General features: G+C 37.2%; 2 protein-coding genes across 2 annotated transcripts; both read left to right on the forward strand.

Moving 5' to 3' along the window:
• The first annotated feature begins 1,747 nt into the window (after nt 1–1,747).
• Nucleotides 1,748–5,814, forward strand: pvalb9 (parvalbumin 9). Its single transcript, XM_061707616.1, has 5 exons — nt 1,748–1,986; nt 2,789–2,856; nt 3,388–3,520; nt 3,979–4,088; nt 5,244–5,814. The coding sequence occupies exons 2-5, from the start codon at nt 2,796–2,798 to the stop codon at nt 5,267–5,269; spliced, it is 330 nt and encodes a 109-aa protein (XP_061563600.1). The 5' UTR covers nt 1,748–1,986; nt 2,789–2,795; the 3' UTR covers nt 5,270–5,814.
• Nucleotides 5,815–6,321: 507 nt separating this feature from the next.
• Nucleotides 6,322–18,009, forward strand: ccz1 (CCZ1 homolog, vacuolar protein trafficking and biogenesis associated). The gene is made up of 17 exons (XM_061707615.1): nt 6,322–6,473; nt 9,022–9,097; nt 9,187–9,283; nt 9,402–9,499; nt 9,718–9,811; nt 9,919–9,999; nt 10,078–10,125; nt 10,850–10,933; nt 11,505–11,680; nt 12,146–12,227; nt 12,622–12,683; nt 13,436–13,547; nt 13,735–13,768; nt 13,945–14,062; nt 14,932–15,090; nt 17,230–17,357; nt 17,455–18,009. Exons 2-17 carry the CDS (start codon nt 9,084–9,086, stop codon nt 17,508–17,510), a joined length of 1,443 nt encoding a protein of 480 aa, XP_061563599.1. The 5' UTR covers nt 6,322–6,473; nt 9,022–9,083; the 3' UTR covers nt 17,511–18,009.
• The last annotated feature ends 206 nt before the right edge of the window (nt 18,010–18,215 follow it).

An 18,215-nucleotide genomic window follows, 5' to 3' on the forward strand; every position in this document is an offset into this window, starting at 1 on the left:
CCTTCTGGCAGCTGGGTATAGAAACAAGGCTTGCTCGAGTGGTTTGTTCAATGACTCTGCAGTCAGGGTTCCAGCGAGATGAGATTTAATGCCCTTCACTAGGCATAAAGGGCAGGTTAACGCTGGTCCATTTAATGTAACTACAGATGACTCTGACTTCTACCAGCTATGCATGGACCCTCCACTGTCTGGCATTTAAATTCATCTAATTTCTCCAACTACTAGGCAGTAGTGTAGCTTGCAATGCTGAGTTTCCTTGTCATTACTTGTATGCAGTGCAAATACTTTACACAAGCTGGAGCTCACAAATGTCAGACATTAAAAATTATAATTCAACTCTGCTTAGAAGTGTTAAAACCTACATGTTTCTTGTGGTTGAATTAGAAGTTCGTATAAGTATAAATCCGGCTTTTATTGGGTGTATGATCGTAAGCAAGCCTGCTTTGGCTGAAACGGTTAAGCTAAAAACACACCTTTGCCATGCTGCTCATTCATTGCAAAAAACACTAGCTTTTCTAATGGAAGTCTCGCACTGGAGAGGAAAGCCATGTTTTTTTTTTTGTTTTTTTTTTTGCACGGTAAAGGAATTGGTATTAGAGAGGTCATTTGTAAAACTTTTCAAAGGAGCAATATGTTATGTGAAGCCAAATAAAGTTGATGGTCCACACCAATCAAAATGGGGGCAGTGGCTGCAACGTGAGTTGTCTACCCTAATATAAGAACCTGAGATATGAAACCTGATAACCTAAAAAGAACCATTACATTGGTTATTTTCTAAACATCAGATATCTATGCAACAATAGTTATGTGCTGAAGGCCAAAAACTTAAATCAGAGCTTCATAAAAATTGAAGATTGAGAGGGAAGAAAATGAGATTTATTCCCTTGTTTCTCATTATGAAAAACATCTCTGCTATTGCGTTAGTGCTGACTGGATTCACCTGAGACGCTGCTGTGTCAGATGGTTTGATAAGCGTCCCCTTGCAGGCAACAAACTCATCAGTTTAGAAAAGTGGCCAGTTGCCGTGGTGATTATCAGCTAAAGCCTTCAGGAAAACATCTCAGACCACACCCATCCTTTCAACCTTCTACCTCAGGTAAATGTGTGTATCACAAGTTACTGGATTTGTAGCTCCAAAACATGATGCAGCGAAATTAAAAATTACAAAAGCATTTTTATAATGCTGAAAACAACTTGGGTAGACGTGCATTTACTCATGGTACATATGTCCGAAGCCTTTATTTAGAGGTGTTTCCCTCTAATTAAAAATCTTGCTGTGTTCTCAATTATTTTCCTTAAAAGGCAAGTTTAGTTTAAACTGAGGAATGAATAACTGATTATGAATAAAATAATTCTTCAGTATGCTAAGTCATTTTTTCTTGTAATACAACAGCTTAAAATGTTTTCTCATGCATTTTTCCAGTGAGAAGTAAATTTAAAAATGCTTGCAAAAAACAGGGTTTTACTGCTCAAAAATCACTGGGAAAGCATCTGTGATGTAATATTAGACTATTGTTGGTTTAAAAACCTCACATATGGCTTGCAGCATGCTGCAGTCATCCACATTGAGGAGATTATTTAATCAAACCAGAGAGAAAAGGAGTGTGATTAAACATGAGATGCCTGTAAGCTTTCACAAGCACCTGCAGGGAGGGAGGGTGGAGAGGAGAAAAAGGGAGGGCAGGGTAGTTTAACACGAAAAAAGTTGATTGGATGAAGAGCATGCTCTGACTTTGAGAGAGAGAGAGGGGTGGGAGAGACGGCAGTGTGTAGCGGATATAAGTGCTAAAGGTTAATAAGACAGGTGAGCAGGTGTGGAACACGAGAAGGAGGCTGCTGTCGCTGCGGGAGAATTTGATCCCTGGACAGGTTGGAAACTCAAGCGTCCTCCAACACGCACTGTCCTGAGTATATAAGAAAACCCTCAGTGGCCACCACAAAGCCTTATCTGCTGCTTTGGACCTGGACGGAGAGGAGCCAACTACGGTGAGTCCCACATCTGCATGTGGACAAACCCTCAGTGCAGGTGCTGATCAGGTACCACACAGCGTATATGCTCTGAAATAGCTGTGATTATTATTATTTTCTTCTCACTTGAGCTGGGGCTTTAATATGTATTTTCTTTAGTAGGGATGTCAGAGGGTTGTTTTCATGTTTTCCTACTTTGAATCTGTTTTGATCAATTATGTAGAACATTTTTGATGGATCAGTTAAAGCTAACTGGTTTACTCATTTGAACAACTGTGTGTCTACATTATAATATGACTCCCCCAGTATTATTTGTACAGTCCCTAAATGCCAATTATTATGTACAATCTATCCAATTAAATTGTTCAAGGGAAGTAAATAACCTGAGAGATTAACAAGCTGCCAGGGGAAATCCGATCAGAAAACACAATGAGCTAGACATGAATCCTGACAAAATAATGATGTTAATTAGACCAGAATGTGAAAACTATTTACGTATAATTTATTTTAATAAAGATTTTACAACATGAAATGTAAATTTTATGTCAATTCTTCTCAGAGGCCCCGTTTGAACTCAAGTGTATTTGCCAAACAGTCGCAAATAGTCACAACTGACAGGAGATAGGATCATAATATTAACCTAGATACATCTTTAAATGTGAAAGAAAAAAGGTTAATCCATGATTATACAAAAAATGGAATGGGAACAAATCACAAAACCTGAGCTAGGGAAGGATAATGTGTCCCCGAAAGAGAAGGGAAAGTGTACGTCTCTGTGTGTTGTGTTAATAATTTACAAAGCTTTTCTTGCACCTTACAGGACCGACATGTCGCTCACCTCCATTCTTTCTGCTGAGGCCATTGAAAACGCTGTCAAGGACTGTCAAGGTAGCATAAAAACCTGCCCTTGAAACATTTTCAGATTATAGTCATATACAGTAGCTAAACAGCAGCAGCCAAATCATGTAGAGTGCATTGCTTCTTTTTTTTTATGTTTCCAGTTTACGTTCCCCCGAAAATTCCCACGTTAATTATGATAAAATGCACATTAATCCAGATCCGCCTACTATAAACTGATCGATTCGTAATCTGTGATTGTCCGTGACATTCAGATCTTCAAAATGCTCTACCTTTGTACAGGTGCATAATCCGCTCTGAATCTGCATTGTTTTCAATTATCCATCTGTATGAAGGTCACATGCAGATTAAAATCCAAATGTGAAAGTGTTTTTAATTTGGCATCTCTTTAAGTAGAAGCATGTGCCTGTTGGCATAAAAGGATGAAATACGGGACACCATGCTGTTTTAAATCTCTACATCAGCCCTTGACCTGTTGACCTGCCAAACCTATCTCTATTTCCCCTTCACTGTGTGTGTGTGTGTGTGTGTGTGTGTGTGTGTGTGTGTGTGTGTTTCCAGCTCCAGACACATTCAGCTACAAAAAGTTCTTCCAGCTGTGTGGACTGTCCTCAAAGACACCCAAGGAGATTCGAGATGTCTTCCAGCTCCTCGATGATGACAACAGCGGCTACATCGAGGAGTCTGAGCTCAAGTGTGTAAATCAATAGCCGGGATGTCCTGAAGTATCCTGGGTGCAGAGTTTTTGACTTCCTGGTCAGATAGTGATGAGAACCTGAAAGTACCACACTCCGGTGCTATGTCCTGCATATCTACAGTTTACTTACAGAACAGAACAGTTACTGCAACCATCCAACTGATGCAGTTGAATCAACCAGCATCCTTTACGAACTGATGTGTTTATTTGCATGGCACAAAGAAAACAAAGATTAAGTACAAGCACAGTAGGTAGTCGTCCAATCCCCCATTCAGTCAAATAGTATCATAGTATTTGTGTTATATAATTTACTTTGCAAGATAAGATGTCACGGATGACTCAAGCTGTGCAGCTTAGGGAACAGTGTAACAGACAGCTGTTTGCAAATACATTCGTCAGTCATCTGTGCAGTTTATCTGTCTGCAATTCATCACTCTTTGTGTTTGCGTGTCAAGGTTCTTCCTGCAGCGGTTCTTCCCTGGGGCGCGGACCCTGACCGAAGCAGAAACCAAAAGCTTTGTCTCAGCAGCCGATGACAACAGCGACGGCAAAATTGGAGTAGATGGTCAGTATCTGATTTCTCGCATTGTGATGGAATAAATCCACAACGGAGAAAGAAATTATCTCATTTATCTCATTGGTTAGATAAGCTCTTGATGGTGGAAGTGGGAAAAGTATCTTTTGCTTTTAGGAAATTCTTGGCATGGTCACCTTACTCGAACAAGGAAAACCATACATTTTCAAAGTACTATTAATAACTGGACGTAACACGTTTATACCCCAAATTCATCTTAAAATGACCCATATGTGTTGGATGCCAGCACATCAGTTTTCATGCACTTCAGTGTGATTACACATCTACAGGGAATGGCAAGCTGTATTATTGTGCATGAGCTGAATCTTTAATATTGAATATTATATTAAATAACTTGCTTCATAGTGTCAGTGTATATGAGTAAATCACTGAAAAACCTATATTGACTGATCCGTTAAAAGTATAGATTAAATCATGACACCTTTTCATAAATTTACATATAATTTAATTCTTATTAAACCGTATTGATTTAGGTTTCACGTCCATTTAGGCCACATGGATTCTTGCAAAGAATATGCTTCAAAGAAGAGGGTTTATTTGGCCCACCTAAGGTTTTGTCTTATATAATTTAATAGATAAGCCAACCTAAAGTTTTCTGTTTAGTGAAAATGAATTTTAGGTTCATGAAAATTATTAAATGTTTGTCTTAAGTGTTTTAACGTCAGATATTTTATAATTGTATTTGTAAATGTATGATATATTGTGGATGATGTGATTGACTGTTTCATATTTTTTGTTGTTGTTCTTTTTGGACCCCAGGAAGACTAGTTGGTTACTACAGTACCAGCTAATGGGGATTCTTAATAAACTAAACTAAACTAAACTAAACTAAAGCAGAGAAGTGTAGCCTGTGTATATTTACCTTCCATGTTTTTTTTTCTTCATCTTCATGTAAGGATTTGGTAAAATATGATACAAAATGATACCATTTATACTCAGTTTATATACTTTTTCTTTTTTTGTTTTTGTTTTCCCTCTGTGGGACTAATTGAGGGTTGCTTATCTTATCTTATTGTATCGTATAAGCATGAAATAAGCTTATTTTATTGATTTTGTGATCACAGCTGCATTGCTTGTCTATTTGAATCAACTGGTGTTTGACTTTGACCTTTTACTTCTCCCCAGAATTCCAGACTATGGTCCTATCTTGAGTTTTCCATATGAAAAGAGGTCTTTGGGACATTGGTCTTATCCCCCACCTTTGGAGTCTCTTGAAAACATCTTCCATACCACAGGATTTACATTATTTTCTGTTAAATTCTGTGTGCATTCTTTTGAATTTGAATTGTCAAAGTGTATGTTAATTGTTTTAGTCCATGTTTTCTTGTCTGTGAAAACACTTCCTATGACGATGAATAAGATAAGGAAACACGTCAAAACACAGTGTAACTGCTCAGGACATAATTGGATCAGACATATAATTTGATGTGATATATTGGTTTTCTAAAGTAGGCTGCTTTTTAAGAATAAACATAAGGATACAGTAATATTGAATTGATCTGATTTTTTTTTTGTTATCGAAAAACATTGCTTATAATTGTGTTATTTAAAAAAAGTGATTAAATTGAAGTGTAGCAGGATTGTAATTGGCTTGAACTGAACTATATTTTATTGGACTTGCACTTTCTCTGTAAAGTGCCCCGAGATTACACTTGTTGTGAAATGAAGATATATAAATAAACTGAACTGTACTGAATTGAATGTGTGAAGAGAGTGTTTTATGAAAAAAGGTTTCTTATCCAATAAAACACACACACACAAACAAATAACTGCTTTTTGATTGCATCGCAGGGACAAATAAAGTTTGATTGATTGATTAATGCACATAAAATACTATAGCTAATTTTCCTGGCTGGTACTGTGAATTTAGGCAAAGTTACATCTAAAAGCTACATACATAGGATCACGTACGTGTGTTTGTGAGAATACTTGTAGATTTTAAATCCTGACTAATAGGCCTACGTCCTTAAAGAACAACTGAAATCCGATTGCACTGAATTTATCTATTTATCTACTGACATAGTTACTTACTTAAAATGTTTATCTGTTATTGATATGGTAGTGTTATTTGTTGCTTTTAACTTTTTTATTTAAAGCTTTAAAACATCCAACATCCTGAGAGCAGTTCGACTCCTGAAGTGTTCGCCAAACGGACTAGGAACGGATCGTTACTTTGGCCGCGCTTTCACCCGAGCAATTGATTTTGAGACACCGCGCTGTCAAAAGCAGGAAGTACAGAATGTGAAGTAAAATGCGAGCTGCTTGTCTTTTCATTGATCTCTTTTCCACATCTTTCATCTTTAATTACACGTCCTGTTCCAACGAGCACCCGTTGTTGTGTGCACACTGTGTAAGGTGAGTGTCGGTGTCACTTTCCTCTGAGCTCAGAGTTAGCGGAGCCGCTAGCAGCTAGCAGGGACTTGTCCCGGCTTTTCCTGATGAATAACGTCAGTCAATACTACAAAACTAACGTTACAAGAGTCTTTTATTTAATTAAACATTTTTAAGAGGTTTCTAAGAGTCCGTTGAAGTGTGAAAAGACCTCAAGGGGGTTTTCTGATTTAGAGCCGCGTATCTGCAACATCAACAAACTTAATGTATATGAAAATATAAGAAAATGTTTTATTTAAAATACCGAGGTTCAAGTGAATCTACTTCTGTGAATTTATCAACTTGCTGGAAAGACTAAACTTTCAAACATTCTGCGTCTGCGTGATTGATCAAATATAATCTGATTTTGATCTTCATTGAAGGCAGTAGATTAGAAACAATTATATTATAATTATAATAGTTATTATGTTACAGACTCATTGGACAAGTTATCTGTGATAGGGAAAAGGAAACCAAAAGTTGACTTTTACTCTGAACACTATTCTGTGGGAATCATTGTTTTTTGTGAGTGCTGTCCTTTTGGCTATAATGCATTTAACACTAATAACTGTTCATCTGGAGTTATTTTAAGTGAGGAAATTTGAATGTATAAAACCATTGCTGTCACATCATACTGCTCTGTCATTTATTTCTTTGACCGGGCATTTCATCAGGATTTTTTGACCTTAGTAACAGATTGTATTCACTTGTCACAGAGTGGTGGAACTTTTCTTGGTTTAGTTTGCAATATATGCCCTGTGTTGTGTCACAGTAGGGCTGTGCGATTAATCGATTTTAAATCTAAATCGGATTTATTAATCACAATCGATGTTAAAAAAAGGAAAATCGATTTTCCTTTTTTGCAGCTGGCTGCATTACAGACAGAGCTTGTCTAGTCATCTTTGTTTGGTCAAGAAAATTGTAAATGTTGTCACTTTACTAAACTCAAGGAGGATTTACAGTATTGCACTTCATTCCCAGTAGGGACATTTGTTTGCTATTTTTCTTTAAAAATAAAGACAAAATATTTGAAACAATTTATTCCATTGTGTTTTGTAGTTTTACCAAAAAAATCGAAATCAAAATCGAAAATCGGGTTTTCAGAGAAAAAAATCTGAATTTTTTTTTTTGTCCAAAATCGCCCAGCCCTATGTCACAGTATAATGCATTGTGACTTTTTGGTAATTCTTCATCCTGCTGATCCATGCTGCAGCTAACTCCTAGTATATACAGTACAAGTGTAGTTTGATTAAACTATTTTTTAATTAAAAAAGCCTGAGCACACTAGTTATTATTTGTAAGTGAAATGTTTAAGTGATTTGATATATGTAAGGCTTCCACACATATCATGCTCTAGTGATGCCTCTTGTTATAAATGTGTTACAGTATATATAAAAGGCATGCAAAGTCTCTGAACTGTTAGTCTTATCCTCTCACTTTAGACTGGTTGGTGTGAACTGTGATTTCATCACAATGACCTTAAAACTTAGACTATAAGCATTAGAGAGCTGTATTAGTCTACAAAAGGCCTAATACACATCTATAAGAGCTAAGGTTTTCATCAGGCTGTAAGCATCACACACACACACACAAGTACCATCTGCAATCCTAAAATAGGTAAAAAGAAAAAAAGAAAGGAAACACCTGCTGAAACCTTTACAACTACATACAAATTATTGTTCACAATATAATTAAGTAAATGCAATAAAAAATTATAGATGTCACACATCTCAAGTAAAAAAAATATTGTTTTGGATGAAGGACTTCAAAGAAAAGTGGAGCTTATTGTCAGAAATACACTATTCTGATTTCTAAGATAAAAAAAAAGCTAGAAGAATCTTAAAGTAATACTACTTCCAGACAGAAAGTGAAAGCTGATAATGTATGATCAGGGGGTGTTTTACTGAATGCATCCGAAACATTAAACCTGGTGCAGCCCCTGCACCATTATGCACAGTAATACTTAAAAGTTTGTTAAATGAAACAAAGCAGATGCTTAAGCGTGTTGTTACACATTTTGCACATCTTATGTTTGTGTTCTGAAGTATCCTGTTCCGTATAAATGCGGGAGAATAGTGGCAAGCATTATTTTTAAAATAATTTAAAGAACTCATTGACTGGTAAAATTTTCTTTTTCCCTCTTTTTTCCAAACAGTAAATGGGTTTTTGTTTGAAAGCAGTCTAAAATCAGCATTGTAGTGTAAAAGTGCTTTACTCCCACGAGGTCTAGATGCCTTCCAGTCACTAAATGAACACTGAATTCAAACTTCTCAAGAAGCTTCAGATGGGGACATCAGATCTGCAGGACAACTAAAGTGTTTTAAACTTCTCACAGCTCTAAGAGTTGGGGTTGGATGTGTGGGCTGTACTTACATTATTGGTTTAGAGGTATTAAGCCCTCTGACATTATAACTTTTGAGGTCTAAAATGTGTGGAACCACTAGTCACAAGTTTGATTGTTTCTAGTTGCTGTTTTTTTCTCTGCTGTATTACATGGTTGTTATGTGTGATTATGCTTGTCCACATCCTGCAGGCACACGGCATGCTAACCAAATTGTTACTTGAACAAAGGAAGTCCAGACACAAGTTACACTAATGCTCATGATAAGGTAAAGATAATTTGGTTGACATTGATGTAACCTGAATTAAATCTTTAGTGTTAATCTGTTTATCAACTTTAACATTGTGTCTGTTTCAGTCCCAAAATGGCATCAGGAATGCAAGAGAAACAGTATACACCATCTCTGCTCAATTTTTTCATTTATAATCCGACATTCGGTCCACGAGAAGGAGAGGTGAGCTTGACTTCATGTGACAGATGTTTTATGTACTTAAATCCACAAGTTCTTTCAACTTATTTTAAAAAAAAAATATCACACATCAGTTGGTCTAATGCAATGTTCTTTTCTTCAGGAAGAGAAGAAAATTTTGTTTTACCACCCAAGTGAAGTTGAGAAGAATGAGAAGATCCGAAATGTGGGGCTTTGTGAAGCCATTGTACAATTCACTAGGTACAACACAGCAGCACGGTGCTTATTTAGCCTGTTGGCATGAATTTAGTGGATGACTTTCTTGGATAGTGTGAGAGCAATGAGTGTCAATGTTGCAAAAAAGAGTGACTCGAGGTTGACTGATGCATATTTAATGTAGATGAAAGCACAAAATGACAAGCTGATCATCTAGTTGTGTCCTCTTTTCCTTACACCACTTCTTCTTCTTTTTGTTTTAGGACATTCTGTCCAACAAAACCAGCTAAGTCCCTACACACACAGAAGAACCGGCAGTTTTTCTTTGAAGCTGAGGAAAATTTCTGGATAGTCATGGTACATCACACTTACACTGTTTACTTTTGTTAATGCTCGTTTGGTGTGTGATTGAGCTTCTGCGCTTTCATTTTTTTGTTTTTGCTGTTCTTGCTCATGTTCAACAGGTGGTTCGAAATCCAATGATCGAAAAACCAAACAAAGATGGTAAACCTCCCACGATAGAGTATCAAGAAGAGGAAATACTGGTAAGGACCGCGAGATACATGTTCATACACCTTTTTTTTTTCTTATTATTTGATTCCAAAACTCGTATTGTCTTGCAGGATACTGTTTATGGAGCTGTCGTACGGCAGTGCTATAGTATGTACAAGGTGAGTATTTAATTGATTTACATAAATATATCAGGAGCAATGGTTTTGCAACATATATGTTAATACAACTGCATGCTTGTATCCTTACTGCTTTTTTCTGACAAAAAATGCTTGGAAGGTGCTGGAGAGGGCTCCCTGTCAACATCTGATCAAACATATTGCACTGACAACACTTTTTTTTTTATATATATATTTCTTTCTTTCAAATATAGCAATACATCCCAGTTAATTTAGCAAAAACCACCACTATCCATTGGTTTGAATTATATGTGTTAGTCTAGTATTTGATAGAATATTTCCATCAGAAGTGCAAAGTAAAGTATACTTGTGTTTATGTTGTTTATGGATGAACTTCTCTGAAGTTTCAGTGCAAAGAGGTTGTCTTGAATAGGTCGTAAAAAGTGAGATGGTCGATTACCTGTATTTATAAAAAATAATGTAGTAGTGACAACACCTGCACCTTTATTGAATGTTCAGTTCATGTTTGGAGTGACTACACAAAAGGGCATCATTCCCAGTTCAGTGCTCTTCTTCTAAGCAGCTAAACGTGACGTCCTCATTGGGAACAATTAGGGGAAAAAAAAGAATCAAGAATGAAAAAAACCTTTGATACATAAAATTAAGAAAATGGTATATCCTAAAAAATTGACAGTACCTCACAATACCGCTTAAAGTCATGCTAAAAGATAAATCTTTTAACTTTTCTGTTGTTCTTATATTGTAGCTCTTCAATGGCACTTTTGGAAGAGCGATGGAAGCTGGAGGAGTGGAGCTGCTTATTCAAAAGCTTGAAAAGTTCTTCTACAGGGTAAAAATCTTTGTCTGCTCATCATGCCTTTGTTGCTATGTGGATACGGGTTTTTGTTTGTCTTTATTTGTTCATAAGGCTTGGGCTCTTATTGTAATATTTGAGGAAGCGGTACGATTACTGTATTTGTTTCTCTGCAAATACTCATGTCACTCTAGGAAATATTCTAAATATTTGCAGTCATGCCTGAGTTCTTACTAAGGCTGTTGATGGTTCATTGTACTGTCGCTTGGAACAAGACAGCTCCTGCCTTAAACCCCAATGCAAAAGTTAAAAAAAAAATCATTTCTGCTCAAGGAATACCCTCGCTGAGGTAACTCAGGCTTCCCTCTTCACCGTGTAACCTAAATGCAGAGAAAAAGATAAGCAGTGGCGTCTCTTATCAGAGGTTCAATGTCACTCATGCAAGAGTCGGTGCAGAGCATCAGAGTTTCTTATTCCGCTTTCTTTATTGCAGTTGTAAACAAGTACTTGTAGGCAGGTAAACTAACCCCTTTCTCCCTTGCTTCTCTTGTGACTGTGTGTGTGTGTGTGTGTGTGTGTGTATGTGTGTTCATGTTGGGGTTTCCAGTATCTGCAGACTCTCCATTTGCAGTCTTGCGACCTGCTGGATGTCTTCGGAGGCATCAGCTTCTTCCCTCTGGACAAGATGACCTACCTGAAGATCCAGTCTTTTGTTAACAGAGTGGAGGAGAGCCTCAGCCTGATCAAATACACAGCTTTCCTCTATAATGACCAGCTAATCTGGTTTGTTAAATCCGACAGCTCTCACGAGCATAAATAATCTTGTTCACATTCACAGCTATGAAGGATAGTAGATTCCCAGGATTAACTGTGCAAACACATAATTGCATGCTGGATAAATAGAGGTGGCTCTGAACATGACCCTCAATCCTCTTAACGAATTATGTTTTCCCTGGCATGTCACGCTGGCAACCACCTGGCTCCCCTGTGTAAGCAAAGGGCAATATGACATGATTGCTAATGAAATGGCAATCATGTCATATGTGAGCTGTCAGATGTCAGAAAAGATGTCCGAATCATCTGCTTACACTTTTGTCCTTTCACGCTCTACTCTGGAGTAACCCTTGCATCACATCCTCACCATCAGGAGAGAACATGTTTTATGCCAGCAGTTATTGTTTAACATGTGTTCACTGATTGGTGTGAGGGTATTACAGTGTAATTTTGACATTTGGGTTGCGTGTGCAGGAGCGGGTTGGAACAAGATGATATGAGGATCCTGTACAAGTATCTGACCACCTCACTGTTCCCCAGGCACTCAGAACCAGAGGTAGGTGGGTGGTAGAGGGTTGAAATGAGTAGCCGAAGAAAGCTTGATTGATACATTTACAGAAAAACAAGATTGCGTAATAGATTGATCAAAGAAAATGATAATTTTGTTGAATTAGATGTCGGAAAAGAGCATCACTGCCAACTTCAGTGCATGATTAATTTCCTTTAATAAGATAATATTTTTATAGTTAACTTGGTGGAACACTTTGTGTTCATGATCCATGTGTTTTGTTGCATGTCTTTGCCAAATGTGGATTAAAGTTCCTAATATTTCCTTCACTTCTATTGTATGATCTCTAATACTGGCATTACAGACATCCCAGTACAGTAGTGAAGTGTGAGCAGTAACTAAACCAAAGCATGTTTGTATGTGTTCTTCTCTCTCGTCTCAGTTGGCTGGCAGGGACTCTCCCCTGAGGCCAGAAGTTGCAGGAAATCTTTTGCACTATGGGAGGTAAATTCCTGGTTCCGTCTGTGTGCCGGCTGTTTAAAATGTTCATATTAGCAGAGCTGCAGTCTGGAGAGTAATGTCCGTGCAGTAATGTCATGTGTGGGTCAGCATGTCCCAGACACACATCAGGAAGCGTACGGTGGATTTGCACATCAACGTTTGGATTCAGATGCATGTCAATGTGCTGCCATCATGTGATTTTCACCCACTAGCAAATAAATTGGATAAGGAGTTAACCCCCTTGGTTAATATATTATAGTGTTTAGGCTTAGATTAAAGTTGAACTGCTGTAATCTGATTACTGGAAACCTAACATGTGACAGGAAACACAGCTTTATTAAATATAATATTGTTAAGAATAGCTGCAAGTCAAGTTTTAAAGGGTTTCAAAAACCCCTCATTAGTTCAGAAATCTGTTTGACCATAATTGAACAGATACACTAAGCCAGTGACTGTAAATACTAAGGTTTTGCATCTTATCTAATATTATTATTAATTTCACTTCAGGGCTAAATAAAATATTCTTGAAATGAATTTTGAATGAGGGCATAATAGTCATATTGTGCTCAGCTCAGCTCTAAAATTGGCTAAATATTATCTAATCTAAAAAAATAAAAATGCTTATTGCAATCTTTTTTCAAACAACGTTACATTCCTTTGGAGATCCAGTAAACAAAGTTTTCCTCTTGTGTTTTTTAATGAGCCACAAGGTTCTGTGAATATTAACCCAGCTCTTCCCTCATCTTCCCTCTCAGGTTTTTAACTGGACCTACCAATCTTAAAGATCCAGAGGCCAAAATCAGATTTCCAAAAATATTTGTCACTGCAGAAGATGGCTCAGAGGAGCTGCATCTGATTGTTTATAAGGTGAGATTCATTAAACATATTGCCTTTAGATTGACTTGCTTCTCTTGATCTATTCGCTTGCAAGGCATTTTAACTGCATTCAAAATATTTTTTTACTTTTTGTTTCTTTTTAAGTACATTTATGACACATTAGATTGATTCCTGACCTTTGCAAATTACTAAACTGCGCTAATCTGACCTTTTTCAGGCAATGAGCGCTGCAGCTTGTTTTATGATCAGCGGTAAGTGTACGCTCCTTCACGTACAAGTTGTAGCTAACTTTCATTTCCCTTTTCATGAAAATTCATATAAAGTCGCATCCATTTTTAGATTTTTCTGCTCATATAAAATTAAGTGTATGTTTTTCTTTCCATGCTGCATATTACCCAACTTCCCTCTCTTCTCCTTCTCGTTCCAGCCTCCGTGGAGCTGACGAGGGACTTCTGTGAGCAGCTGGACGGCTTGGTGGGCCCTCAGCTGACTTTGCTGGCATCGGATATATGTGAACAGTTCACCATAAACCGCAGAATATCTGGGTTGGTAGAGAATTTACCACCGAATTGATCTGAAGAGGGAATTTTTCAGTTTTAGTGCAGTTTTAATCACAATTAGAATACTTAACATCTTATCTGGCCTTTAAATATGAATTTAGGGTTAAGGACAAAATCTTCATCTTTATCCATTCAAATCTTTTCATTTTTCTGCTATATTTTAAAGTAAAGTTCAGTTTATCCATAGTAATTGGAGAAGAGATTTGTTCTGTCATTTGTTTGGAATAACTCTGCCTAGCTGGCAGTGATGGACAAGACTCTAATATCAGTGATATCGTCATGGCACTAGTCAGGAGTAACTTAAGAAGACCAGCATTAAGGACTGGCATCCTGCTCTGCACTTCTTTAACCCCAGCAGTTAGCTTCAGATAAATCCTGGCCTGTAATGCAGCACCGGCCCGGGCGATTTGATGGGCTCCTTGTAATCAACTTAGTGAAGAGTCCACTGAATAAATAACGAGATTCCAAATTCCTCCGCTGGCGTGCAAGTCTGCGTCCTGAATTTGTCATCTGGTAGTTGCACACACCGTCGCTTTAAAAAATAAATAAATAAAACATTCACCCACCTGTTCAGGGACGTAATCATGGTATTATTTATCGCTCAAATTGAATGTCCCCATCTGTTCTTAATGTAGGAGGACTGGTGGATATAATTAATTCAGATGAGTAGCAATCGCACATGAAAAATAAAACCCTTTAAAATCCCTAAATCCCAGTTCTTCACAAGATCAAGGTTAAAAAAAAACCGGAGGGATTATGCAATGCCTTAGATTCACATTGCTCCTGACTTTGCTCACCTAAATGTTTTTTTCATTTAATTTATTATTGTTTGTTTGTTTTTTATGTCTCTTCAGTCCAGAGAAGGAGCCCCAGTTTAAGTTCATCTACTTCAACCACATGAACCTGGCAGAAAAGAGCACCATCCATATGAGGAAGACGGCCAGTGTTTGTCTGACCTCTGTCCATCCTGACCTCATGAAGATCCTGGGAGACATCAACTGTGACTTCGCAAGGTACAGCAAAGAACACTGACAGCACTGATCAGCTGTAGTAATTCAAATTGATTTTGAATTGGTTTTAAAAAGTGCCTCATACAGGGATGCTTTAAAGGGGACCTATTATGAAAAACACGTTTTCTCTTGCTTTAACATATAAAGTGGTCTCCCCTCAGCCTGCCAACTCAGAGAAGGAGGAAAGGAACCAAATTCTGCAGTGTCTGTACAGCCGCCCGGATGAGCCGTCCAGTGTGATGTGGCTTCTACGAGCCGTTCAGATTCTGCTCCCGTCGTTACGTAACGAAAATTAGATTTACATAGGTTGGCCTCCGATGCGTGAAACCACGCCCACAACTAACTCCGCCGGCCGGAGCTTCCGCCATTTTTTTGTAGCGGTGTATCGCGTCATTCAGGCAGCCAATCAGAACAGTGCCTCATTATCATAGCCCCGCCCACTCAGAATCCCTTATAGATAATGAGGTTAGAGAATGGGATGATAAAGACATGGCTCAGAGGCTGAATTTCTAATTTATTTAGCAAAAAAAATCAAAAGCTTGTTTTTAAGACATTCAAGGCCTGTTTAAAATAGGTATTAGATGCCATAATAGGTCCCCTTTAAAGGAGCATGAGGCAAGAATAAGAAATGAGACTCATTAGCGCCACGACGACCGCCGGGGTTACTGCAGCCAACAGCGAAGCCGGCACGGGAGAACACGCATGCAGTGTCATTTGACGTCACATCCGCAGGACAGCGTGGGAAATTCGGGCACAGAATTGCAGCGCATTTTGCAGCACACAGCCTGTTCAAGGCAACGGAGAGATACACTAGAGGGCTCATTCTTTTTGGTTTGGAACGCTTCATCTGACATTATTACTAGAAAACTTAAAACGTATACTAATTTTTTTCATAAATCCTGCCTCAATCCTGCCTCATGCTCCTTTAAGCAAAGTTAGATTAGAAACACAACACCTAATCAAACTAGAAATGTTCCTATATTTTTGCCAGCAAAGGGAAGAGAGCCCAGCAGCTGGGGTCCACTCTCAGCTGCAACAGCGCTTCTGCGGTGTTGCTAGAGCTCACAAATCCAACAAAGCAAATTTGTCTCAAACCAAAAACAATCCAGTCTTTCCCCCTGAGTTTTGGAAGAGCAATGTCATTTCTAACACTACATAAAGCTCATCTGATCTTTGTAAAGTCAGATTCCCAATCCTGTTGAGTGCAGACAAAAGTAATTAAGTGAAAGGTAAATTTTCTCCACATTGCTGGCACCAGCATACTTCCTCATGGGGTACATTTGAGTCCTAATATCATTTCCTTTTTTGTGCAGGTGATGTCTTGGTGCTGTTTCTGCCCTTACTTTTTTCAAAACAGGCTTTGGTGCTCCTTTTTATTCTCAAAAGCTGTCAGATTTTAGAAAGAACAACAAATCTGGCAGAGAAAATTTTACTTTTTATAGTTATATTTCAATAACTGTAATTTTTCTACTTTATCATGATGTTCTGGGTCTGAGAAGGTGTGAATGTAATTTCCATTTTTCTTTGAAGATAATTTGCTACAAATGTAAATAGCAGCTGGATTTATAGTAGGTAGTTACATTTATGTTGTCTCTGCTGTATGTGTCAACATAAAAAAAAATTGAAAAGTAATTTCATAAAAAGCTCTTAAATATTAGCCACCAGAAGTCCTGTTTGATGATTCGTTTTAGCTTATACGCACAACCTAATGTCTTGACCGTGCAAGGTGGATAACCAGGTTAAGTCAGCTGATTCTCATTGGATAGCTGCATAAAATCAGCAAAGAATATTGAAAACTCAAAATGACATACTGCAAAATTATTCTTACAAATGAATAAAAATGTATTTCTGTCAGTCTTGATTGATTCACTGACTGATGGTTTTCCCATGTCATGCACACATATTACTGTGTTGTAAGTACAAGAAAAATGTTGTGTGCAAAAGCAAAAAACAAACACACACATCCGTTGAAACCTCAAGGGTTTTTGTATTTATTTAAAATTATTATTATTTTAAACCTAAATGTTTATTTGCAACCTGTCCATAAAGCAACAGAGAAATGTGAAGTCGCTAGAAATTTGATAAATAGATTTATTTGGTTCTAATTTTTTTTATTTTTTTATTTTTTAATCTCTTTCACAGGGTTGATGAAGATGAGGAAATCATCGTAAAAGCTATGACAGACTACTGGGTAGTCGGTAAGAAGTCAGACCAGAGAGAGCTGTACGTGATCCTGAATCAAAAGAATGCCAACCTGATTGAAGTGAACGGTACGAGCTCACCACTGGGCATTGAATGCATCCACCATGTGTTATTGATATTTGATATTCATCTTGAATATGTCTTTGTCTTTTTGTTCTTCTGCAGAGGAAGTTAAGAGGCTTTGTGCGACGCAGTTCAACAACATATTCTTTTTGGACTGAGCATACAGTTGGAGATTGTTTGACCACACTAAAAACTGTCAGCATTGCAGGGTATCATTGACAGCATCAGCGTAATGCAATAATTGCATTGTAAAATAAACATTGATAATGAAAAGCTTTCTCACTAAGTTTTTTTTTTTTTTTTTAATTTAACCTTAAAAAAATATATATTTTCCCCTTGTAATGAACTGTAAAAAATTAGATTTTTACTGTACATCTATCTTATTTCATTTTCTTTGTACATAGCTGTAGGGTTTTAAATGTTTTACCTTTTTAATTTCTTCCACATTTCTAATTGTTAATTTGTTTTGTTGTTTTTTTTTATTGAACACATCACAACAATATCTTCAATTAATTTAAAAACTCACATGCACCAAGCAGTGTACTCGGCTTTAATTTGATGATCAATGGGTTTCAAGTCATCCTTATGTCAGATCAGTGTTTTTTGTTTGTGTATATACAACTGCACTAACTTTAAATAAATTAAGAAGTTATTTTATTTTGTGTACATTATTTTTTTTAGTCTGTTTGGTTTAGTTCAAGATTACAGTGATCAATAAACGATTGATATTAACACTGTTACACTGGTGAAAATGAAAGTAAAACCTTGTCACTTCAAATTCTTTCACAAACAAGAACAAAGATTAAAAATTAATCTGTTCCTCAGCAGATCCTAAAATTACGTAACTAATAATCAGTTTGATA

This window comes from Cololabis saira, chromosome 19, assembly GCF_033807715.1.
Source record: "Cololabis saira isolate AMF1-May2022 chromosome 19, fColSai1.1, whole genome shotgun sequence".
Taxonomy (NCBI): domain Eukaryota; kingdom Metazoa; phylum Chordata; class Actinopteri; order Beloniformes; family Belonidae; genus Cololabis; species Cololabis saira.